Source organism: Equus asinus, chromosome 2 (genome assembly GCF_041296235.1).
Source record: "Equus asinus isolate D_3611 breed Donkey chromosome 2, EquAss-T2T_v2, whole genome shotgun sequence".
In the NCBI taxonomy this organism is placed as follows: Eukaryota; Metazoa; Chordata; class Mammalia; order Perissodactyla; family Equidae; genus Equus; species Equus asinus.
Window position 1 is genome coordinate 58,258,344 of NC_091791.1, and position 26,565 is coordinate 58,284,908.

The 26,565-nt window shown below is 48.5% G+C and overlaps 1 protein-coding gene across 1 annotated transcript in view; it reads left to right on the top strand.

Moving 5' to 3' along the window:
• Positions 1–26,565, top strand: part of HK1 (hexokinase 1) — a 66,580-nt gene that overhangs the window by 11,905 nt on the left and 28,110 nt on the right. Inside the window, exons 2-5 of the mRNA XM_014862802.3 lie at positions 6,506–6,668; positions 18,064–18,212; positions 23,017–23,136; positions 26,283–26,378. Of these exons, the coding sequence (XP_014718288.1) occupies positions 6,506–6,668; positions 18,064–18,212; positions 23,017–23,136; positions 26,283–26,378 (528 nt within the window). The remainder of the gene's footprint in view (positions 1–6,505; positions 6,669–18,063; positions 18,213–23,016; positions 23,137–26,282; positions 26,379–26,565) is intronic.

Sequence of the window (26,565 nt, forward strand, 5' to 3'; positions counted from 1 at the left end):
GGGATAGTTAAAGACCAGCATGTACAAGTGCTGAAGAGAGGCCTTCACAGGTTGGAGTCATGTGAACACACCCGCATTTTGGATGGTACGACTGAGGTGCCTACGGGATGGCAAAGCCGGAGTCAGATGCTGGGGTCTGCATTGGCCCATCTGGGCGCCCTCACTGAACCAGGCCGGGTCTTGAGGAAATCCAAGCATGACTGTTAGCCTGAGTCTTGGAGGCATTTCCCAGAGGAATGGAGGAAGGTGGAGTTAAGCTTTCAAAGGAGAAAATGTTTTTGCTATGATTTCATTTTTGTAAAACAAAATTCAAAAACCAATCTCTGTATGTATGTTTTTTCGCTTAGGTAGGAAAACCGTCCTAGAGCACAAAGCTCTGTTAGCAGGGATGTCTCTGGGGAGATTGGGGAAGAACTCATACTTTTTACTTTTATGCATTTGTGTGTTGTTTGAATATTTTAAAATAATAACCGTATATTACTTATTGTTATTATAACTTACTGATAGTTTTTTAGAAAACTAATAAAACAGTGCAAATAGCTCTGAGAAATTTTGCCAGAATCTTTCATTGGCTGTGGTTTCAGGCGTATTTCCACCTACCTTTAGTTTTCTCTTCTACGAGATGGGTCAGTAATGTTTGGTAATCAATGCATTTTTCTGGGTAAAAAGGAGTTAGGGACACATGCTTATGAGTTAGGCAGGGGCTGAGGGTGATGGCCTCCGTTGTGGTCATTTAGATGGGAGGGTGGGAAATGATATTTGATGCTTACTTTGTTCTTGGCACATTATTAAAATTCTCCCAGTAGCTCTCTGAGGTGAAAGTATTATTATTCCTATCTTAAAAATGAAGAAAGCAAGACTCAGAGAGGTTAGGTAAGTTGACTGAAGTCACACAGCTAATAAATACAGATCTTGGATTAGAACCCAGCTCTCTTCATCCACAGCCCCGTGGTGGTCTTCCCTCCCCATGGTGTTTCTTCTTTGAGAAAGAATGGAAATGCCTAAGGAGAAGCCCAAAATGAGGGGTTAGAAGGCCTGGAATCTAGACCCAGCTGCCACTTAGAAACCATGTGACTTTGTGTGAGTCATGGGTCTCAACTTCCTCTCCTCTAAAATAGAGATAATGATATCTTTCCTGCCTACCTTGCTGGGTCGTTTGTCTGCTGGGAGAAAGGGAACTAACATATTAAGCACCTGCTTCGTGCTCGGCACTTGGCGTCCGTGAGCTTATTTCATCTCTTTCTGTGACGTCCAAATGGAATAGTGTGTGTGAAAGTCCTGGGTCTAAACGCCAAAGCCCTCTGCAAGGGTGCGCTGTTAGTAACACAATGCTAATCAGCCAGATCTGTTCTGTCCTGAGTCAGTTTAAGAAGGAGAAGTGAATCTGATGTTGAAATCACTGCGTGGCCCTTGAGCAAGAGTCCTTAACCCTTCACTGCCAGCTCTCTGACGTCCTTTGCAAGCGAAGCGCCTGGCTCGGGAGTTCATTTTATGGGCCTGCGCCGAGCAGCTTCAGTCACACTCATGCCCTGCCTTGTTCTTGATCCTCACGGGACAGTGGATGAGAGAGGAAGGGAAGATTTTCCATGGCCGTGCGCCCTTCCACAGGGGGTCAAAATGCCCTGGTCACCAGTGGTTATGGTGCCTCCTGCCATGACTGGCCTGTTCAGTTGAGCATGTCTAGTCTTGAATTGTTTGTTGTGCATATTCTGTTGGGAGCGGGAGGTGGGACTGGGGTCAGGCACAGAAATGTCTGAGTTTAGCCCAGTGTGGGGCCGCTGGGTTCTTTCATTAGCTGGATGGCTCTGGGCCAGGGGGCTTGGTGAGGCTGTGTTCTCGCTTCTTTCTTTTTTTTTCACTTTATTGAGGTCATATTGGTTTATAACATTGTGTAATTTCAGGTGTACATTATTATCTTATCAGTTTCTGCATACACTGCATTGTGCTCACTACCAGTAGTCTAGTTTTTATCCGTTGTGTTCGCTCTTCTGACGTCTCCTTCTGCCTCGCCGCCTCCAGCTTCTGGAGCTGCTCAGGGCTTCCAGACCCTCTTGGTCTGCAAGAAAGACAATCCAGGACAAGTATTTGCAGAGTATTAGGGCACCAGTGCCCGCCCTGTGCAGCAGACCTGCCTTCCACCCTCAGGAGAAGGGCTCTTCCCTTCAGGGGATGGTGAAAGATGCCCAGGAGCCCAGACAGGGGCCCTTGTCAGCCTTGGCCAAGCAGGACCCAGCTTGGCATGTGGTGTCTGGGACCCTGGCACCTCCCCATTTCCTTCCCAGCCTGACCAGAGTCCTGCATGCTCGTGTCAGACACTGTGTGCAAGAGTGAGCACTCATGGGCCTGGGGGTTCTCTCACAGATTCCTGGGAGCCTCTGTCCTGTGACACGCATCCTATGACAGATGTCCCAGAGGCTGAGGCATGCAGATTGAAGCCGCCAGAAGAGGTGCTGTGCTGTGCCCTCCCGGTCACCAGAATTGGGGCTGGGAGTTGAAGGGACAGGAGGGGTTCTTTGGGCACCAGCGCTTATCCAGAGCAGCAAAGCAGTGGCGATTTGGAGGCAGTGTCCTGAGAGTAGGATTGTGGAGTGTGCGTGTGTGAGAGAGGGGAGAGGATGGAGATGCAGTGGAGAGAGGGACAGAAAGAGAAGTCGGAAGGACCACAGGCTCTGGCCAGACCCCCAAAGACCGGAAGTGAGTCTTCTCCAGGTCTGCGTCCCTCTGCCCTCTCTCCTCTCCTGGACTTCTTGCCCCAGCTTCTGTAAGAAATAGCAGCTGTGTGACTGAGTTTCTTGCAGAGTGCAGCCACAATGAGATCTGGGGCGAACAGGCAGGGCTGGTTTTCCTGACACCCTTCCTTCCTCCCTCCCTCCACCACTACCTGTTCTCAGCCTCTTTCCCAGGTGGATGGGCCCCTTGTTCAGTGGGGTGCTGGGTACTCTGGGCCCCTGGGAGTGTTCTGCAAGTGTCTCTTGACATGAGCTTTGTTCCATAGCTTCCTGGGCTGCGTCAAGGGCCACAGTCCACGTGGTGCGGGTCTGCTGAGCCCTGCAGCAGGTGCCTGCCTGGCTGGTCAGCATGGTGGGTACCTGGCCAGCCCAGCCCCGGCCCCAGGATCTACACCGGTTCAAAAGACCCTGCTGAGCGCCTGAGGACCAGTGGAAAGGGCTCACCTCGGCTTATTCTCATTCACGTGAGATCCAGGAGGCCTCTAGTTTGGTTCCAGCTCTGCCCAGGTTGTACCTTCCTTCTGGCCCCAGTTTCCGTGTCTCTTCTGAGAGAGATTGTACCTTAATGATTCATGAATCAGAAGCAGAGGAGGAACGCCCTCCCATGTAGGTGCTTAGGGGCCAGGTTGTCTTCTGTGTCCCCAGCCTGCCTTCTCGTTTGAGCTTCTAGGCTCTGTTTGGGTTTGGCTTGGCTGCTCTGAAACATCAGGCTTCTTGGATCAGTGTCCCTGTGCTGAACTGCACCTTGAGTTAGGAGGCAGGATGACTCTGGAGCTGTGGGGAGCTCTGCTCTTTCTAGAAGCTTCTCCTTGACTAGCTGGAAAACCTCAGCAGCTTTACTGGGAGAGTAAAGAGTTGGGGACTGGCCTTCACCCAGGGATGGGGACACTTGTAAGGGAAGCATTTGACTTGCAGGCCATGTGCTTTGAACTGATCACTTAGCTCCTTGGAGCCTCAGTTCCTGCACCTGTGAAATGGAGATTAAGAATATCTCCCTGACAGGGTCGTTTTGAAGGTTAAATGCCATACTGCACGTGAAAGCACTCGATACACTGTAAACTACAATATAATCGTAAAGTGTTATTCCAGCTTCCAGGATTAATTGAATTCCTCTTTTGTGCCAGGAAACTGGTGAGTCCAAAGGTCTGTTTGATATATTTCCTTTGCCTGGGGAACTCACACATTATCAAGAAGATGGACATGTCAGTAGACAGATAATCATGGTGTAGGGTGAGGAGTGTGGCAGCGGAAGCATGTCAAACAGCCTCGAGTCTCAGTGTGACCATTATTGCTTGCTCTTGCTCCTGCTCACCCATTCTCTACCTGGCACACGGCTTCATCTTTCTAAAACACAAACAGTGTTGAATACTCATTGGAGTCATCCCGAGACTCGCTGTGCTTTGAGATCAAGGTTAAATTTGTTTACGTGGTTTCTGAGGCCCTGCACGACTAAGCTCCTGACAGTCTTTCCAGATGCCTCCCTTCTTAGACTGCCTGCTCCATCCACATTGAACTTATTTCTCTTCACCACACAAACCACCCTGCTTGCCTTTGGCCTTCACACATGCTCTTGCTTGTGCCTGGATGTACGCTGACATCACCCCGCCAAGAAGCCTTCTCTGGCCTGCACTCAGTAGCCCCCCATGTTCTCCTGTGGCCACTCAGGCACACTTGTATTGTGACTACCTCTCTGCCGTCAGACTGTGGGCACCATGGCCGCAAAGACTGCTGATCCTGTCCTGCCAGCCTTGGGGGTAGAACAGAGTGTGTCTCCTCCTCCTGCTGTGATTCTGGCAATTTCTATTTCAGTTCTCAGTGGTTTCTGATTGCCCTTCTTTGTGTTGCTCTGTTACCAAGGGGAAAGGGAAAGGTGGTTGCGGTAGGAGAGATTTGGCAGGGCTGGCAGTGCAGGGTTGTCTGGCCGCAGAGGGCACTGGGGGACTCCTGCCAGAGCCCTGATTATCTGTGAGGCAGGAGACAGGCAGGGCCGGGGGGAAATGAGGCATGGAGAGCAGAGTGAAAAGGCTGCCCAAGGACCAAGATATGCAGAAATGACGTAGGACTGGGGACTTCATGTTCTTGAGTCAGGACATTTCCCGCCACCTGAAAAGTGAGCACGAGATGCCATTCTCAGAAGCAAACTAGTGAAAAGGTCTTTTCAGCCTCATTGGCTCTTAAATCTGTTCCTCCGGCCACTGGGAGCCTTCTGTGTGCAGAGCTGCATATGAGGCACTGTGAGCTGAGGGTGCAGACACTGTCAAGGTGACAGGTGCAGAAAGCCGTGATGCATGCTGGACCACGCCAAGAGATTAGTGCTGAGGGAGGGGTTATCTCCAGCCTGAGGAACTTGGACATCTGCAAGAGGAGGTGACATTTGATCTGAACTTGAAGGGTAGGTGAGATTTGGATAGCTGGGAGGGGAAGGAAGGACATTGCAGTAAGAAAGCCCTGGCACCTACCAGGAATGGTAGAGGTGGTTTGGCAGGAGTTCAGAGAGCATGGAGCCACATCTGCAGAGTGTAGTTGCCTTGGACATGGAGAGGCATTGCAAAGCTTTGAACAGGGGCATAGATTGACCAGGGTTGCTGTTTAAGAAGGTGAATGTGTCAGTGGTATATGTAGAGGATGGGTTGGAAGGGAGAGAAATTGAACATGGAAAACCATTAGAGTGAGTGAATCAGCCATCAGGAATCCAGAATCCAGGTGCATGGTTACCAAGACTTCCTAAGTCAAGGAGTAGCAAAGAAAGAATGGTGAGACAAAGAGACTTCCAGTGAACTCCATGAGAACAGATGTCTAGCCCAGAGCCAGGCACATAGTAGGTGCCCAGTAAATACTTTTTGAGAGAATAAATGGAAAGATATATGAAGGAAGAACAACCAATGACAACCCAGGGGGCCTGAGGTTAGGAGCCTGGGTTCCTTGAGAATGGGGAACTCAGGAAGGGGAGCAGGTTAGATCAATCCTTTGGAGGCGGGAAGTGATCTGACTTGGAAGTGTGGGCACATTGGCCCTGGCACACGGGCTGTCCCATACCTTCTGGGGTAGTGGGGTTGAGGTCTCTGTGCTCTGGGCCTGCTGCCATATGTTCTGAAAGGTTTCAGCCCTTTGGCCACCATTTCCATCTACCTGGAAGTCATGCCCAAGGAAACCCACCAGCACCACTGTCTCATGTTGGTAATAATAGCTGATGTTTATTGAGCACTTTCTGTGTTCCAAGTGCTTCTCCATCTCATTTGATCTTACAGCATTATGTGAGTTAGGCCCTATTTATCATCTCAGTTTTTCAGTTGAGAAAACTGAAATTCACACAGCTACTAAGGGATAGGGCTAGGATTTGAACCCTAGGTGACTGGCTCTGGAGCCCTCCTTCTTAACCTTTGTGGCACCACCGTCTATGTGAGGATGAGCCAGGCACCTCTCACAGAGGGACAGAGTCATGTAGAGGCTTAAGATGCCTCTGGCATGTGCTTGGGGCTCAAAGGGCAGCTTCCATATAGTGTTTGAGGGTTGGGAGGGACCTTGGAGATGTCTGGTTCATTTTACAGGGGAGGAACTAGGGCTCAGAGCATTTGCAAGTCTGCTCTGAGTGACAGGGTTGATGGCAGTTGAATGACCTCCCATTGCATGATGTGCCAGCGTAGGTATTCCAGTGCCCATGGGAGCTTAGGCAGGCAGGCACCTCACCCTGCCCTGTCCTCCTCCAGCCAGACTTGAGCTGAAATGGCCTTCATGGGTCTTGGCCTCACTTTCCTTCCTTCTCATCTTTCCCCTAGATTGACAAGTATCTCTATACCATGCGGCTCTCTGATGAAACTCTGATGGATATCATGACTCGTTTCAAGAAGGAAATGAAGAATGGCCTCTCTCGGGATTTTAATCCGACAGCCACAGTCAAGATGTTGCCAACATTTGTAAGGTCTATTCCTGATGGTTCAGGTGAGTCTCTCACCTAGAGATTGGGCTCTGATGGTTGAATGCTCTGTGAACTTTCTCTTCCAACTTTCGTTCATTCATCCCTTTGTTCATTCATTCATTCGCTCATCCACTCATCCATTTATTCACCATTCCATCCATCTGTACTCCCATCCATCCATCCATTGTCCATCCATCCATCATCTGTCTATCATCCATCCTTACATCCAACGTATGTCTATCGAGAATCGACCATGTGCCGGGCACTGGGCATACCATGGTTCGACAAGGCTGACCTGCCTTTATTGGCCTGTCTAGTGGCTTGTGATAAGAAAGTGTTAGTGTTTATGGATCTTAACAGATGCTGTATGAGTTACTCTTATGTCTCCAGAATATGAAAGGCTCCAGAACAAATGAAGAGTTCATTTTAGAAGAATCTCTCCATCAGGGCACTGAGGCCTCCCTTCAGTACTCTAGATAAGTAGCCTAGTGGCCAGGTGGGTCTTGGACTCAGAGGAGAGGTTTAAGTCCTCATTTGAACAAAGTTCATAGGTGCTAATAGGTAGCCGCCAAAGCAGAGAAATGGCAAAGGGAGGTGGAATTGAAAAACAGAAAATTGGGGCTGGCCCTGTGGCCGAGTGGTTAAGTTTACACACTCTGCTGCAGCTGGCCCAGTGTTTCATTGGTTCGAATCCTGGGCGCGGACATGGCACTGCTCATCAAACCACGGTGAGGCAGCGTCCCACATGCCACAACTAGAAGGACCCACAACGAAGAATATCCAACTATGTAACTATGTACTGGGGGGCTTTGGGGAGAAAAAGGAAAAAAATAAAATCTTTTAAAAAAAAAGAAAAACAAAATTATCCTGTTGGTCTGCATCTGTGGCTCATGGCCCACAGTGAGGAGTTGGGGGCTCCCTGAGGATTGTCAGTACCCCTTCCCCAGAGGAGAGGCCTCAGTCCCTATACTTGGCAGAGTGGAGACTGAGAGGGCACAGCCTGGCCTGCTTAGTGGAGGCTGTTCTGTCTGGCTGACCCAGAGTTAGTAGTTTTCAGGGGTGGGTCCTGGCCGCCCCCAGCTTGGCACACTCAAGAAATCCCACTCTGAGCTGTGTTCTGGGCTTCACACTGAGGTTCAGCTGCTGCATGTGGGAGAGGGAGAGAGATTATGAGGCAGGCAAGTTTGTCTTAGGGTGTGAGCATGCGCGCTGTGGGTGGGGACCTAGTACACTCCCGCTGTTTCCTCCTTGTTCTGGAGGCTTGTTGAAAGCCGCGATTTAGGGCATCTGGTATGCAGCCTGCAAAATGGACATCAGGAAAACTGCAGCTGTTGCAGCTGATGCTCACGAAAGATGGGGAAATGCATGGCTTGTTGGAGCTGACTGGCCACCTGGGGAAGTCGTCTGTGCCTGCAGCCGGCCTCTAGAAGTCCTGCATGAGATTCTGTGTACTCTGTGGCCACGGGGGGCCATATACATTGGCGTTTATATCTCTCATGTCTCTTGACTATTTAAAATAGACTCCGCCTCCGTGCTTTTGTGTTCCTTGAGGCCTTGGTGACCAGCAGGTGAGTTTTAATAACTACCAACGAGGATCTGGCACGAGACTGTGGTGCACCCTGGGTTTCTTCTGTTGTCTCTGGCAGTGTCGTTCCCTCCTGCTTTCCCAGGCCTGGATGGCACCCACATCCAGGAGCATTTGAGCCTTTCCAGGATCAGCAGAGTTCTGTAGGAGATGTGTGGCTGTGCCTGCTGCCAGTGGAGAGAAGAGGACCCAGAGGGGAGGTGGGTGTGGGCAGCCCCCGAGGGCCCCTGCTCCCTCTCTGCTTGGGACAGCTCAGAAGGACACCTGATGCCTGCGGGGCACCTGATCCTCTGCGGCTGGCCCAGGCTGACACATCGGGGAGGAGATGCCTTCCCTTTTCTTGCGAACCCTGCCCTCAAGCCAGGTCCCGTTCTGCGGCCGCATGTGGGCAGGGAGTGCTCTCCCTTGCTCTTTCCTAACCATTACTCGGGTTGAGAGTCTCAAATTGTGATCCATGTACCTTAGTAATCTAGCCATTTGCCCTCATCAGCTACTTTTCTTCAAAGCAAGGCCGAGAACTCAGACTCATTTGGGAAAAAACAACGTTCTGCAACCCCGTTAGAGAATCGTAACAGACACCAAGATGCCAAAGGTCCTGAGCAGTCCTGTGGGAAAGAAACCTCTTTAACCCGGCTACCTGCCTTTTCCCCAAGCCTGTTTGATCTTTTCCCCCAATATCTGTTGCCATATTTCATCTATTTTGAGACACTTTGTTATTTGAATACTTCTGAAATCAGCACTGCATTGTACAATAATTGCATCTTAAAGTTATCATTGGCAGCATTTTTTCTTTCTTCATGTTACGTAAAATAGTGCTGTGTCTCACAGTCGGTGGTGTCTTAAGTGTGATGACATATGTGGTAATACGCCCATGTTGGGAAACACTGTCCTAAGGTTTGTGGAACTGGATCCAGCAGCCTGGGCCCCAGGCCTCTTTTGAGCCTCTTTTCTCTGTTGCGGACGGGGCCAAAGGGCTAGGGCCTCAGGAGCACAGAGCCGTGTTGAGAACAGGAGGAGGAAGAGGTAGAGGAGGTGAAACCCTGAACGACAAAGGCTGGTCCTCCTTTGCACAGGGCCTGGGTCTGCCCACCTGAGCTCAGTGCCCCCACCCCCTGCCCCCAGCCCTCCCTGCTCCCCTGTGACTATTGTTTCTTCTACCCTGTGCTAGTTTCTAAGGCTGCTGTAACGAGTACTGTAGACTGAGTGGCTTTGAAAAACAAGAATGTGCTGTCTCATAGTTCTGGAAGCTAGAAGTCCAAAATCAAGGTGTCAGCAGGGCTGTGCTCCCTGAGACTCTGGACAGACTCCTTCCTTGGCTTTTGTAGCTTCTGGTGGTGGCTGTCAGTCCTTGGTGTTTCTGGGCTTGCAGCTGCATCTCTCCAATCTCTGCCTCCGTCGTCACATGGCGTTCTCCCTGCCGGTCTCTGTCTTCACATGGCGTTTTCCTCTTATAAGGATTCCACTCAGATTAGGACCCATATTAATGACCTCATCTTAACTTGATTACCTCTGCAAAGACCCTATTTCCAAATAAGGTCACATTATCTTTTGGGGGGACCCAGTGCAACCCATAAAACACCTTATAGCCTTTTTCCCAAATGGCTGTTCCTAGTATTCGTGGATAGGCTCAGTTTATGTGCCTTGGAATGGTCCCTACAGCCCCACACAGACGTTGACATTGATACCAATGCCTCGGTTGCCGGACCCCAGTCCAGTCCCTGCCCCTTTGTGACAAAAGTGCCTCCACCTTCGCCTCCCCTGCACTCCTTTATCAGCCAAGAACCTGGAGGTCCCCTGGATCAGAATGTGGGTCTCCTTCATAGTGAACCATGGTGCTGTTCCCTTTTTGAAACATTAATCACTGCTTCAGCTGTATAATTAGTCAGCGACAGAATTAGTGCTAATCCCAAACCACTGAAGGATGCATTGGACTCTCTGAGGTGGAGAGATGCCTGTGCTGGCTGGTGTTAATGTGACTTCCAAGTCAGAGGGAGAAACAAACCTTTCCTCTCCTGCTGACCTTGTCCCTGGTGGACCGGTCTCAGAGTTTTGAAACTCGGCTGATTTTCTGGTAATGTATCAGCCCATTTTTATTCATTTTTTCTCCTTTAGACGTTTTTTACGGGCACTGATTTTTCTTTAATTGCTCTTCTGTAATCTATACATTAACTTCTTTTTAAACCCTAAAGTGGCTTTTAGCTGCTGCATATCCTTTTAGGAGTAGGGAATGTATGAATAATAAATAAAAGAAGGAAGCTTTTGAGGCCTTTTTTCCTCTGGTGGCTTGGCTAGACAGAGGTTCGAGAAGTCCTCAGAGCTGCACCGTCTCCGAGGGTAGCTGCCCGTCCAGCAGCCGCTCACCCCGTCTCATTGTGAAACCTCCCCTTTCTTCTCCTTTATTACTAAAAATTGGAAATATTGGAAATATCAGTTAGGATGTAAGCTTTTTGAGGGTAAATTGAGTTGAATATTTCCTTGTTTCTGCTTCATGATTTCTAGCATGCTCTTTACCCAAAGGCTAAGTTAAAAAATTTTTGAATTGCAGTGTGGTCACAGTTAATTTTTTGGCCGCAAATCCAGATAGTTCTACCTTCCCGCAGAGAGAAGGAAAATATTTCCTTGCTTTTCCCACGGCATTTGAGCTGGTCACTTACCTTTCTCCCAGTTTTCTTACCTGGCGAGGTGATTGGATGATCTGTCTGTGAAATCTCCGCGTGTCTGGCGTTCACGTGGGGTTTCTGACGAAGCTGTGGAACTCTCCTCGGGTGGTGGGGGGCAGGCAGGAGGGCGTGCCTCTGTGTCTCGTGTGCGGAATTCGTTCATTGAGCAGGGCAAAGGTAGGCATCTCATGAAAGCGGAGTTTTGTTTGCCTTGTATTCCAGTGCAGCCTGGACTCGAGAGAGACATCTGTCCCCATGTTTGTTTTCATTATTTGCTGGTAATAATGGCTGTCATTAGAAAGTGGAGAGTTGCCAGGGCCCTTCAGATATTTTGCTTAATGAACCTTCTCTGGAAGAGTGGTTCTCCTGGCTTCAGTGGAAATGGGAAAGGCGCGAGTAGGAGGCACCAGTGGCAGGAAGGAACGTTGAGGCCAAAGATTTGAAGAGGAAGTTGGAGGGAAGTCCACCACTGGGAAAAGAAGCTGAACTTGAAATTGAAGGAAAAAAAATAAAATTAGAACTCTGCACACCGGAGGAATCTCTGGCTCTGCTGCTTATTATCTGTGTGACCCTGGAGAAGTCACTTAACTTCTCTAAGCCCCCATTTCCTCATCTGTAAAGGGGGCGTGATAATTCCTGCCCTGCCTGCCTCAAAGGCTGTCAAGAGGATCAGATGAAAGTGCTCTGGAAACTGCAGACCACCGTAAGAGTCACAGTGGGTCATTGTCCTTCTCATCATTATCGTAACTTAATAACTGGCTTTGCAGGAATTCTTTGGGAAGGCCCTTTCCAACTGATGCAGCCAGTCAGAGGCGCCCCCACCCATCAGGCCTGAATGTGTAGGTCCAGCCCTGGAGCAAGGATCCCGAGTTTTTGAGAATTCACTGGCATCCCTGTGATGTTACAGGGGGAGGAGGCAGAGAGAAGGGGGATGCAAAGGCAGGCTGTCTCACCCCCATCCTGACACCCCACAGAACGTGGATGAGCCCGCAGACGGCAGCTCTGGCCCCTCTGCAGAGGGGTGATGGGACACTGCAGCTCTCAGTCGGGGCGCCAACCTGAGAGGAAAGGGGCTAGTAGATGCCTGTTGTTATGGAGGGCAGTAGCTATTTGGGGAACTCGTTCTCTCATAAAGAAGAGTGAACTTGGGAGCCATCTGCTTGAACCTGAAAGAAATCTAACCCAAATTTGTAAAAGCAAAAAAGGGAAAATTCTAGGTTCATATAACTGGGAAGTCTAGTTGTAAGTTGGCTTCTGTATCCAGGACTCACCTGCCTCTTATTCTTTCTGTCCTTGTGGTCTTTGTGTTGGCTTCATTTGTAGGCCACCTCTCCCTTACCTTGGCAGCCCTAGCTGACACCTCACCTCAGAGCTGGTGATCCCAGTGATGGTCGTGGAGAGGGCAGTGATTGGCTGACTTGGGTCATGTGCCCATCCTGAGCCAATCATGATGGCCAAGATGGATGACTGGACGCTCCTGGATCACACAGTGGTCTCCCTGGAGCTGGAGCAGGGGGTCAGCCCCACCCCCAACCTCATGGACCAAAACCAGGGAGGAGGGTAGTCATCTAAAGAGATGCTAGACAGCCAACAAAGTTTACCAGAAATCTTATTGCCCTTACCAGAAGCCATTCCTTGGTGTCCTTTGCCCAGCAGAGAACAGGCCGTGTGTCTGACCCGGGCAGTTTGAACTAGCAGCCGCAAGCCTCAGTACTGGGGGAGGGAGGCGAGCGTGTTAAAATGCCCTTGCCTTCAAGTTGCTTATCATCCAACTGAGGCAGTAAGACATACACATAAAAAATAATGAGCATCACAGTACTTGCAAGTATAAGCATGACTAAGAAAAGGGAGGGGCCCTGGGCTTACTGTAGGTGTGACTATGAGCAAGTCATTCAGCTGGTTTGGTTGGAGCTTCCTTGTCCATAAACTGAGGAGGTGAGTTAATATTTGTTCCGTGTTTCCTGAGCTGCAAATGTGATTTTCAGAAGAGGTGCCAATTGCCACTTCTTTTAGCAATCACAAACCCACCCTGGAACCAGCGTCCCTTCTCTGGGAAGGATCAGGGGTTGCATTGGGCTTGCACCCCTTGTAACCTGCCTTCAGGGAAAGGCCCCCTTCATGTCCATCAACTCCCACTTGCGGGTGTGTGGAGTATCCAGTATTTAGTGTTGTCCTGACATCTTAAGGACACCTTTTCTGGTCACCTTTTCTGACCCTAACTCTCTGCTCACCCTGTTGACCTGTGCTTGTTAAAAAAGAAGCAGTGGAGAGCTGGGATGGGCAAACCATGGGGGGTGCTGGGATGGGGCAGGGGTCTTTGCAGAGCTGCAGAAGTGTGGGCCAGCCCCATGCCTATTCCTCCTGGAGCTACAGGCAGCTGAGGTCATTTTCACTTATCCTGCGTGGAAAAGTTCAAGCGTGGGTCCTGCGGGGTGCTGCGTGGAAGCTGCCCCTTCCTGCGTGGGGAGCTGAAGCTCTCCCACTCTGTGTTGACCCTGACCCCAATAAGCAGGACTTCCCCGCCAGCACCTGGAACTTGAGCACAAGAACCTGCTTTTACTTTAGGCCTTCGGTTAAGTAGAAAGTGAGACTTTTGACTGGGCTGGCAACTGAAAAGTTTCCCATGCTATTTTTTTAAAATTATGATGAAAAAAGCCAGTGTAAAATGTGAAATAAATAAATTGTTTATTTAAACATTAAGATAGTAAATAAATTAAATAAAAACATTGAATCAAAATTAAGAACACCCATGATTTCATCCTAGTACAGCATTCGCTTTTCTGCCTCTTATTTCCCTATTCACAAGTGCTTTCGAGTTGTTTACCAGCCTGAGTTCTCATTATCTTCACTAAAACAAAACAAACCAAAAGCTACAGGGAGTCCTGGATGTTGAAGAGCCCCCCAAAAGAAGTATAGCCGTTCCTGATGTGCTGAAGTCTCGCTCTGATGCCGTCCTTGGGGATCCTTGTCCCCGAGGTCTGTCTAGGAGGCAGTTTTACCAAATGGTTATGACTGTGGGCTTTGGATTCAGTCTGAGGCTCTGGCACTCCCTGGTTGTGTGCTTGGGCAAGTTACCTAACCCTACCAGGCTTTCCTTGCTCACCTGTAGAGTGGGGATCATAACAGTTCCTAGTTCACAGGGTTGAGAGGGTTAAAAATAAAATGATGCATCTGAAGCACTTAGTGACTGGAGCCCAGAAAGGGTCAGTGGATGTTAGCTGATGCTGAAATAAAGTGCTCTTCATAGTCCTGTGATTCACCCTCCTGAGAGGAGCCATCTCACGCCCGATTCAGTTTTTCAATCTGGTAGTAGTGTAAGCACCATGGGGGTTGGGGTTCTGATGGGAGCCCAAAGAACACCCTAAGCTGATTTGAACAGCCCACAAAGTCAGGGTCAGACTTTCCTATAAATCTATGGCCCCTGCTTCCCAGCATGCTCCCTTGGTCTCCTTCCTTTGGGCCATAGAAGCTGTTTACAACCAACAGCATCAGGTAGTAGATCCATACCACGTGATATAATTCAGTCATACAAAGGAGTGAGGTACTGATACATGCTACAACATGGGTGAACCTTGAAAACGTGGTCAGCAAAAGAAGCCACGAAAGACCACGTATTGTGTGAGTGCTTTGATATGAAATGTCCAGAATAGGGAAACCTATCGAGACAGACAGTAGATTGATGGTTGCTGGTAGATAAAGGGCCTTGGGAGGAAATGGGGAATGACTGCCAATGCATAAGGAGTTCCTTTTGGGGGTGATGAGAATTTTCTAAAGTTAGATAGTAGCGATAGTTGCACAACTCTGTAAATACACTGAAACCCACTAAACTGTACACTTTAAAATGGGTGAATTGTATGATATGTGAATTATTTCTCAATAAAACTGTTATTAAAAAAGAGTAACCAACCAGTGGCATAACTGCTTTGTGCTCAATGAACAGTAAGCAGAGGTGCCTTGAATGAATGAATGGGCCACAGTCCCTACGATGCAGCAGCTACCAAGCATTTATCGAGTGTCCTGGGTGCCAAGGGTAGAGGCAAAGAATCCTAAGTTGCGGTCCTTCCCTCGAGGAACTTCCCTCAAGAGAGGATAAGAACTGTATATTCAGTGTGAGAGTTCTTTGATTTGTTCATTCATTCCTTCATGCCCTCGTTAGTTCAAGCATTGGTTGAGCTCTCTTACTGTATGCCAAATACCATTCTAAGTTCCAGAAATAGAGCAGTGTGTCAGAGCTTACAGCTTGGTGGAATCAAATACAAAGATGAGTCAGCTTTATAGAAGAGAATGCTGTATTTTTTTAAAACTAACCTCTACTTTAAAAAAATAATAATAAAAAAGCTCAAGGGACCCAGAAGAGCCAAAACAATCCTGAGAAAGAACGACAAAGTTGATTCCCTTCCCAGTTTCAAAATTTACTACAAAGCAACAGTAGTCAAGACAGTGTGGTACTGGCATAAGGATAGATCATGGATCAGAATTGAGAGTTCACTGGGTCAGTTATGTCTCAGTAGAACAGGGGAAAAAGAAAGAGTTGCAAGTTTAGAAGTAAACCCGTATGTTTATGGTCACTTGGTTTTTGACAAGGGTGCCAAGACTGTTCAATGAGGAAGAGATAAGTCCTTTCAGCAAATGATGCTGGGATAACTGGATATCCACCTACAGAAGAATGGAGTTGGACCCCTACCTCATACTAAATACAAAAATTAACTTAAAATCAGTCAAATACCTAAATGAAGAGCTCAAACTATCAAACTCTTAGAAGGAAATGTAGATAGGAATCATCGTGGCCTTGGATTAGGCAATGGATTCTTAGATATGACACCAAAAGCACAAACAACAAAAGAAAAAAATAGATAAATTGTACTTTGTCGGAATTAAAAATTTTTATGCATCAAAAGTCACCATCAAGAAAGTGAAAAAACCCACAGAATGAGAGAAAATATTTGCAAGTCATATATCTGATAGGGACTTGCATCTGGAACTTAAAAGAATTCTCACAACTCAACTCTAAAAAGACAACCCAGTTTTTAAAATGAGCCAAGAATCTGAATAGACTTCTCCAAAGAAGGTATACACATGACCAGGAAGCACATGAAAAGGTGCTCATTGTCATTAGTCATCAGAGAAATGCAAATCAAAATTAAAAAGACAGATAATGAGTGTTGAGGACATGAAGAAATTGGAACGTTCGTGTGTTTCTGGCGGGAATGTAAAATGGTGCAGCTGCTTTGGAAAACAGTGGCAGTTCCTCAAAAGTTAAAACATGAGTTACCATTTGACACAGCAATTCTACGTCTGGGTATATACCCAAGGGAAATAAAAACATAGGTCCACACAAAAACTTGTGCCCAAATATTCATAGCAGCATTACTCATAATAGCCGAAAGGTAGAAACAGCTCAAATGTCCATCAACAGATGAGTAAATGAAATGAGGTATATCCATACAGTGGAATATTATTTGGCCATAAAAAGGCATGAAGTACTGACACAGGCTACAAGATGATGAACCTTAAAAATATTTTTCTAAGTGTAAGAAGCTGGTCACAAAAGGCCACATACTGTATGATTCCATCTATATGAAATGTCCAGAATAGGCAAATCTGTGGAGACAGAGTACATTAATAGTTGCTTAGGGCTATGGGGGATGAAGGACTTGAGAAGTGATAGTTAAAGAGTATAGGATTGCTTTTTTGAGGTGATGAAAATGTTCTAAAACTGGTTTGTGGTGATGGTTCCGTAACTGAATATGCTAAAAACTTTTGTACACTTTAAATGGGTGAATGGTATGGTATGCGAATTATATCTCAATTAACACTGTTAGTAAAAAATATAATAATAAAGATGCTTCCCTAGGAAAATGAGATGTCCCAAGCAGACTTTTATCACTGCTATAGGACTGAGGACTCAGTGGACCACTCAGGGTCAGGATGGCAGGGGTGGCTGTCACCTCTGGCATGATGTACATTGGGACAGTGGGAATGTCGCCTTAGCAGCAGAAGTAAAATTAACAGATTTTAACTGAGTTTTTAGGAGCATCTGTGAGGATAACTAATGAGAAATAAAGAATGTTAGATGGTGGTTTAGTGGTTGAAATCCTGCCCATGGCCATCTCCCTTGGTGCTACGTGGTGGTGTCGCATACAGTCCCATTATCTTTCTTTGTCCCCCTGAGGCCCACCCTAATTACTGCACACGTTGGTCCTGAGGGATGTAACCATATCAAGCCAGTTTACTCTTATGTGGCTAAGAGGGACTTCTTCTGTTAGAGACATCCCCTACGTCGAAACAATGCAAGTGTCCACTGACAGATGAATGGATAAACAAATGTGCTATGTACATACAGTGGGATGTCTTCAGCCTCAGAAAGGAGTGAAATTCTGACATGTGCTACAGCATGGTTGAACTCTGAAGACTTTATGCAAAGTGAAATAAGCCAGACACAAAAAGACAAATATTGTAGGATTCCACGTATGTGAAATATCTGAATAGGCAAATTCGTAGAGACAGACATACAATAGAGGTTACCAGGAACTGGGGGGAGGGGATATTGCTTAATGGTGATAGTTTCTGTTTGGGGTGATGAAAGGTTGTGAAAATAGATAGTGGTGATAGTTTCAGAACATTGTGAATATACTTAATGCCATTGAACTGTACACTTAACAATGGTTGCAGTGGTAAATATTATGTTACGTATATTTTGCCACAATTAAAAAAAAGTCCCCTGGGGAATAAATGGAGCCCTGGCCTGGCCGTAATTGGTGTCTGAGCTGACATGGAAGGAACCCAAGGCATGGCATGACCTGACCTCAGAGGTAGGGTTTCTCTGAGTTGAAATGCAAATTTTTATTTTTTATTTTATAGATAGCAGTATCATTTTTGAGGAAGCGTAATTTTGAAAAAGGGATTAGAAAAGATGGGGCGAGACTTTGTATTTAAGTCAGTACTTCTGTTCCCCTGTTAGGAGTGAGAGCGGGGCTGCTCGCAGCTGAGGACCCCAGGCTGGGAGGGGGTTTCTCTTGCCCACTATTCCAGACGGGGCAGAGGTCGGATGGACCACTGGCCGACAGCGCCATGCAGCAGCAGGAGGCAGGTGCTGGGCCCTGCCAAGAACCAGCAGAGTGTGGGCCTTGTAGCACTGGAATCTGATGCAATGCCTGTTGTCTCCCTAAACAGAAAAGGGAGATTTCATTGCCCTGGATCTTGGTGGGTCTTCCTTTCGAATTCTGCGGGTTCAAGTGAATCATGAGCAAAACCAGAATGTCCACATGGAGTCCGAGATTTATGACACCCCGGAGAACATCGTGCATGGCAGTGGAAGCCAGGTGGGTCCACACTTCCTTCCATCAGCTCCAGTGGGCCCAGCGTCGGGCCCTAGGATACCTGCAGGAACCAGACCCCAAAGCACTGGTGTCCTGCACTCTGGAAGGAGTCTAACGTAGGTGCATGTGGAGGACTCCTGGGCAGAAGAGTGTGACAGTCTGAAGAGACCCCACCATGTGGGTTTACTGGTGGATGGAAAGGGGCTACTGGGATTTTTACAGGGTGAAGGGTGTGAAGAGGGAGGCGCAGCAGCTCTGTTGGGTAAATGCATTCATTCCCCAAGGACCCTGGGGTTGGTTCCCCCGTGCAGGTTTAGCAGAGCTCTTGGGTGAAAATGTCCTTCTTTCAAGTCATTGGCTGCTTCACCCAGCTCACCAAAGGCCCAGGCCTTGTAGGGTGTGGCTGTCACCTTGTGGGGCAGCAGAAATTTGAGTTTATAGTCCTAGGGCCAATCAAGGTCTCCTGATTTAATAGCCTCCTATGAGTCCTTGGCACAGAAAGCAAAGAGGGCAGGGCCTTGCTTGGGAAATCACCATCCCCTCCTCTCTCACCCGATACCTGAGCCCACCCCCCTTCAGGCCACACCCCCCAGGGCTTCCTGCCTTTTCTGGCCAAGGGGCTGTGGCTGTGCTCAGGAAGGGCCCGTCTGCCCCCTCTCGCCCATCTGGTTGTGGTGAGTGGCGGGCCCCCGTCACCAAGGACCATGTGATCAGGGTTTAGGCAGCCCCTCGTCACAATTCAGTCATTTCTAGGTCCTGTAAGCCCATCGAGTATGGGAGCTACTCCTTGTCCACTCCTGTAGACGGTCCAGCTCCTCTGTAGCTCGCCTCCTGAGTCTTGGCTGCTGGCCAGGACACATATTCAGAGCTCACCAAATATTTACTTTAGGGAGGATGTGTTCACGGCAAGGTTCATGACTAAGTTCTCCAGAAAACCCATTTGTTCTGGGCTGGACTTTGAGATAAGACCCAGGAGACTTCTCCTCTTGACTCCAGTTTGTTCCTAAATTAACGTGGGTGGGACCTGGAACGAGCTCTCTGCCTTTTCTTTTTCCGAGAGAAAAGGGCAAATCCTGACCTCTAACCCACTCCCACGGGTTTGGGTTCAGAGCTTTTCTGACCAGACTTTTCAGAGGTCACAGTGAGCATCGAAGGTGATACTGTCTCTAGAAGAGATGAGCCGTCTTCAGTCAGCCACTGAAATGGGTGCATCACTCATTGGATGGCTCTGCCTGGAGCTCCCCCTGCTCATCCCTCCTTTACTGGGCTGCACAAACTGGTGCATTCACCGGGTGTGTGCATGCGGGCCGCCGGCTGGCTGGTCTCCTAGTTCTGCCAGTGGCTACTGCCCTGCTGTCTGTTGCAGGTGGCCAGCTCGTGTTGGCATCCTGCTGTTTCCATTGGCAGCAAGTACTGACCTGTCACTCTATTCCCCGTGGGCCTTGGGTTGGCCCATCTGCCTGCTGCCTTCCCCATCAGGACTCTCCTGCTGGGTTGCAGACGCTCCTGTGTGCTTGGCCTGATCTTTCAGGAGCAGGGTTTATAAATTCAGGGGGTGCCCCCTCCATAGGTGCAGACTCACTGCATTCATTTCTACCAGTGACCTCTTCTTACTGCTGCCCCCGGGACCTCTTCTCTCACTACCTCTATCCCCATCCTCTCCACCCCAGGCTCACTTTGTTTCCTACTGTCTGTTTCTTCCTCTGCCCCTTTCAAGCAGTCTGAAAGGAAAGATACTGACGATGATGATAATGATAATGTAGTATTATTATAGCAAATCCATAGTGCTTGTTAGGTACAAGTCACTGATCTGAGCACTCCATATAGATTAACTGACTTAATCATCACACCAACCCTGTAGGGGGGTATTATTATTATTATTCCCATTTTACAGATGAGAAAATGAAGACTCAGGTGGCAAGTAACCAGCCCCTTGGGTCACATGGCTCATAAGTGATAGAGCTGGGGTTTGAACCCGGCAGTCAGGCTCCAGATGTTACAGTTTTAGCAGCGTGACTTTTTTTCTTAGGTGACTTTTGTCTCTCTCTATGGTATTTATTTGCAGTTTTATTTATTTAAAAATTTTTGGTGAGGAAACCTGAGGGCTATTGGCAAGGAGAAAGGTCCAGGGGATGCGGGAGAGGGTTGGCAGTTGAAAAATAGGGGTGAAACGGGAACCCCCCCTTCAGAAGTTTGGCATGAGGTTAGAGGCAGGTATTGGTGGCCCGTTTTTCTGAGATCTCCTATCGACCTATGGAGTATTCTGGTAGACCAAGGGCCCTGTTTTGTCCATGAAGCAACTCAGACTCACAGACTAGGAACAGTCCTGAATTCTTGGGGTTGTGATCTTATCTTCTGTAATGTGTGGGAATTTTTAAACCTTTTATTTGAAATATTAAACTTACAGAAGTTTTAAGATAAGCACACAGAGCTCGCATATCGTCCAGATTCCCGAATTGTTAACTATTTGCTTTATCCTTTTCTCTCTCTCTCTCTCCACGGATGCACACGCACACACACGGTATCCTAAAAGTTCCAGTGCAGTTTTAAACTGTAGTGATTCCAGAAGCATAAATGCAACCTTCTTAAAACATCACTTACTTAATTTTGGGAGTTTTGAATAATAAATGCTTAGGTTTTGTTTTAGTCATTGTTTGCCATTTTCAGTCGGAGGGACTGAGTCTGTGTGGGTGGATTGTTGTCAGGAAGAAAAAACCCACGTTTTAGACACTAGAATTTTGAGTCCAGAGAGGCTAGATAACTTCCTGCCCTGGTTGGTCACAGATGGCAGTTGGCCCGGGGGTAGCTTCCTGTCTCCTGAGCAGACTGTAGCCCCTGGATTGTGGCATTCCACGAGCATGGCATTTCCTTCTTAACAGACCGTGTTGGGATGGTTGTTTGGCTTGGATCTGGAAGCTGGTTACAGCGCGCCATCCGTGTGACTCCATTTCTGTAGCCTGAGTTCTCCGTGCCACTTCATGCCGGCAGCTTCTTTCCACCCGGCCATCTTTCCTGAGGGCCTCAGGGGAGCCTGGAGCTTCCAAGTGCCGGTGACATAGGCTGCGCTGATGGACTTAGTAATGGGTTTATATCCTGTGGAAATGTAGGTCACAGGAAGCTTAGCTGGGCATCTCCAGGGAAGGCAGTCGTGTGTCCCCTCGGTTGGAGTCGCCTGGCTGCAGCTGTAGCCTGAGTAATGGTGGCTCAGGGACAGAGGCTCCTAAATCAAAATCGACAGGCTTTCCTTTACCCTGGCGGGAAAGTCAGACTTTAGAGCTGGGTCAGGGACATCTGGGGAAAGGTGGGGAAGGAATAATGACTTCTGGCTCTGTCACAAGGATGCCCCCAAAAGGCAAGCCTTCATGCAGGTGGCCCTGTCTGGGGACATGGGCTGGGGTTGCCTTCTGTGACTCTCTGGTTTGGCTTTGCCAACACTTCCTTTTTCTGGACTTCAGGAAGCTAGAGCTGTGTCATTCCATACATAGGGGAAGGAGGCCTAGTGTTATGATGACCATGTGGAAAAGACAGGGGAGTTACCTAGACTGTGGCATGGTTGCCAAAAGAGCATGTATATGCTTTGAGTACATTAATAAAAGTATAAAGCTAAGGAAAAGGGAGGTTCTTAGTTCAACTAAACTCTCCTCTGGTCAGAAGGCATGAAACATTATATTCAGTTCTGGATCCATTTTAGAGGTGAGGGAAGGTATTAGAGAGATCCAAAAAAAGTTGCCTTAGAGGGAGTGAGCCTCCTGTCATTGACAGTATTCATGCAGAGGCCAGGGAAACAGTGTCCTGGGTTCTTTCTAGTGGATCCTAAGATGCATATCCCAGGCAATGTGTTGTGGAGCAGGCAAGCTTAAATTGCAGTCTGCTAAATAAATTGCAGTGAATTCACACCATAGAATACTACATAGCAGCGAGAACGAACAGTCTAGAAAGACACACGACAATGTAGGTGACACTCATACATATAGCAGCATGAGGAAGGCAGACCCAGAGAGTACACACTGTCACTCCATTTATATATAGTAGACAGACGGACAAAACAAATCGAGAGTGTTAGATGTCAGAGTGGCTGGCGAGTGCTGTCGTGGGGTTGGGTGCAGTGGTGGTGGCTGCAGGGGGCGTGAGGAGGCGTCTGGTGCTGGTAATGTGTGTCTTGATCTGGTGCTGGTGACGCGGGTGGTTGCAGCTTGTGAGAATCCAGTGAACTCTACTCTTGGGATGTGTGCACTTTTTTGGATGCATGTTATACTTCAGTAAAAAGTAAAACTATGATAGACTGAAAGTGGTTAAATCACTCAAGTGGGCTACAGGTTGCAGAATTGCCTGTGAGCTTCTGGAATTTACAGAGATAGAGATAGAGATAGAGGATTGCCTGTGAGCTTTTGAAATTTACAGAGGTAGAGAGAGGCAGAGATAGAGATAAGGGACCAGGTGGCCACTCCACCCGGGTGGCTGACGGAGACTGTGGCCTGTGTGTTACAGAGGAGTGAGCTGATTTTCTATTATTTTTAAATTTCCTTGGTACCCAGATAATACATCTTAGTGACAACTGAGAGGCCAGTTCTGTGTGAAGGGTTGGACAGGCTTCCCAAGCTGTGCCGGTCCGGGGGGCAGGCTCTTCTTAAGGGATTCTCTCCACCATTGACACACGCCGTGCCTTTTCAAGCAGGGCCCCCGGGTGCCGTGGGGATGGGCAGTGGGGATGCCGTGCCCCTTCTGTGTGTGCGGGGACGGGGGATGTTTCATGTTTTCTTGAAATGCCAATGCCTCCCTCCTCACTGCTCTCTTGTGCTTCCTCCAGCTTTTTGATCATGTCGCCGAGTGCCTGGGAGACTTCATGGAGAAAAGAAAAATCAAGGATAAGAAATTACCCGTGGGATTCACATTTTCTTTCCCTTGTCGGCAATCCAAAATAGACGAGGTAAGGACGTCCTGGGACGACGGGGCGCCGCAGGCCGGCTGGAAAAGCTAATGGACACTTTTTCTCTACTGCTTTTCCCTTTTGCTTGCAGGATGGCCTGCATGTCTCATTTTTTTAGAAACATTTGTAGAAATTAATATGAGGTTATGATATTGTGTGTATTTTTTCAATTACTTTAGTTTAAATGTATTTTTGGAGATGAATCATGGTGTTTGTGACCATCAGGTAGAGAGAACCATTTATTAAGCCAAGTAAGTGAAGGGAAAAAAAGTAGGTTTAGTGACAATGCAGAGAGGTTCAAAAGCCCTTTGCCAGAGCTGCACAGTGTGGTGTTTACCCAGGAGCCATCCTGGTTGTAGCAAATCTGGTCAGGGCTCCACTCCTCATGGGCCAGGGCCACCTCTCCATAGCGTCTGCCAGTTGGTGGCTCTGGTCTCAGTGAGGCGCTTGGTTCCCTTTTGGACCTCCAGGTGACTTGTTGCACTCAACTTCTTGTTTGTCATTGGTTCATTCATTCCCTGCTCAGCAAGGATGGACTCAGACATCCCATGTGGCAGCATTGTACCTCAGAGCACTGCAGGAGTACAAGATAAATAGATGCAACCTTGTTTCTTTTTTACATGAAGAGACAGAAAAAGCCATACACACCCAGCCCCCTATGAATAAACTCCTTGTAATAGGAACTCTGATGGTTAATGTTATTGAGGGCCGTCAGGTGCCAGGCTCTGTTCTCATGCAACTTCAAAATTAGCACACATAATCTTCAAACACCCCCATGAGTGAAGTGCTATGATCCCCACTTTACAGATGAGGAAACTGAGGCTTGGAGGGTTAGGAACCTGCTCAAGGCCACCCAGCCAGGAAGCAGCAGAGCCTGAATGAGCTCTGGGCAGTCTGGCTCCAGAGTGCATGCTGGGAACCAGTCTGCTTTTCTCCAGGATGGTAACGTTAAGGCCCACGTCACCCTCCCCACTTCTGGGCAGCATCCCTGTACCCCTTTTCCAGTATTGTGCACACCCTCTCCTGGGCACTGCTTCATGTGTGGGAGCCCTTGTGCCTGTATAAATTGTGCAGTCACGTAACGTTAGAGCAAGAAGGGGCTTGAGAGCTCAGCAGGCCAAGTCCCTCTTTTCACGATGGAAACCCAGCCTCCCGAGGTCATCGGGCTTATTAATGGCAGATCCAGGAGTAGAATCCCAGGCCCCACCTCCTGCCCCCCCACCACCACACACGCACAGACACACACACGCACACTTGGCTAAAGGCCTCTGAGAGGTTGCCGTCTCATTTTTCCTCCATTCAGGACTGCTGTGGCCAATCCAGACCCTCTCTCTGGTATCTGGCGTTGCCACACCTCCAAGGTGTTCAGCTCACTCTGGCCCCAGGGCGTCTTCCCAAACTGTTCACAAAGCCTGTTGTGGTCAGTGCTAAGTTCTCCATGGCTTTTGAGAACTGAGACATGACAGTCACTCCTTCTGGGCAGAGACAGTGTGGGACACCCCACTTCCCACCAGGAGAGGTGGGAGATGGCCTGGGAGTGAAGGGACTGTGCTCACCATTGGTCATTGCTTCATCAGCCGCTATTGGCCTAGTGCTGTCCCTGGGCTGGGCCAGGCCCTGGGAGAGAACGGCGAGCAGAGGTGGCCTGGCCCCCAGAAGGCACAGTCTTCCAGGGAAGAGGGCATTACTGGAGGGGAGAGAACATTTTCATGGGCACAAGAACCCTGCAGGGCAGAGCAGTTGTGCCTGACGTAGGGGTATTGTGGGTGGAGAAGGAGCCAAAGGCAGGGCATCCACCTGCAGGCCTTGACCCCCATCTGGGGAGGCCTTCTAGGCCGGCTGCGCTTCCTGGGAGCCCAGTGGATCCCAGGCTCTGATTACCCGTCCAGAGGGCCTGTGCCCACTCCTCAACCCTGCCTGGGACCTTCAAGATTGTCCCAGTCTAGATCAGTGTCTTATTCCACAGAGCAGCAAAGTGACCCCCAGAGGAGTTAGGGGAACTGCCCACCAGGAAATGGACAGAAGTGTGGAAATAGGACCAGGTCTACAGATTTTTAACCTCACAGTCTTTTTACAAGACCATGTTCTCTGACGCTTTCTGGGGGGTGGGGTTAAGGGAAGAATGCAGAGCATCCGGGGGTTTTGGAGCGCCTGGCTTAGCTGCAGGCTGCTGCTGAGCACAGAACCACAGCTTCTCCCAAGTGCTCGCCCTTCCCAGTGCATCCTCCAGGCTCTGTGGCTTTCACAGTGAGCGAGGGCGAGCGCCCTATCCCTGGGTGGCCCCAGAGGCCTGTCGGGCCTGAGCAGCAGCTCTTCCCAGCCCTGCCACATTTGCAGCAACTTTCTCCATTCAGAGAAGAACTCTCAAGTATAACAATTATTTTTCTTTTCTGGTATCTTTGATTTTTTTTAAAAAAATACAAAAGCAATATGTAAGACTATTGAAATAATAGAAAGATATAAAGCAAAAAGTAAAATTCCTACCCTTCCACATTCCAAGTGAATAACCATTGGATATCTATCCTTCTTGATGCTTCTCCATTAATATACAAACAGAAATGGATCATATTATACAAACAGTGGAGTCATAGCTTACAAATGGGAGTTAAATTCCTAAGTTGGGGAAGAGGCATAAATGAGATATAGTCAATATTATCCTTAAATCTCTAGGACCTGGCTCTTAGAAGCTCAGGAGCCAAGAATTATCTTAGCATTTCGTTTTTCTTCCAATTTGGCTCTGACTTTCTTTTCCTGGGGCTATGGAAGCCAAGGTCTGATTTGAGAGAGAGGAAGGGTGATCAGGTAGTAACAGGATTTCTCTTGTTCTCTTCTTTAATGAAGTCTGGCTGTGCAGTTGACACCCAGTTAGATTTGCATGCTGCCTGACAATACCGTATTGGCCAGCCACTTGCTGGATTCTGGTTTGACCTGCAGGATTTTTCCCATGGCAGCCCCCAGAGAAATCTGTCATGTAGGTGAATGAACAGGAGATGGGACAGTCTGGCCCTGTTCTCTAGTGATCTGGAGTGCGTCACTTGTCCCCTCTGGGCCTCTGCTTTGTCACTGTCCTTAAGCAGGCTCCCCAGGGACCTGGGGGTTCTGGAGGCCTCCCAGCCCTCATCAGCCTCATCTGCTCTCTTTTGCAGGCCATCCTGATCACCTGGACAAAGAGGTTTAAAGCGAGCGGAGTGGAGGGAGCGGATGTGGTGAAGCTGCTTGAAAAAGCCATCAAAAAGCGTGGGGTAACTTCTCCTTGGGCCGTCTGCCGTGGCCACACAGCGGTGGGGGAGTGTGGGGAGGAGGCTGTGTTCCAAAACAGACCAAGGCCCTTTCCGGGGGGCAGTAATGCATGGCCTGAGGCCTCACGTGGGAGGTCTTGAAGACCTAGGCAGGTGAGAGGTGGGGGTCCACAGTCCAGAAGGTTGGGGG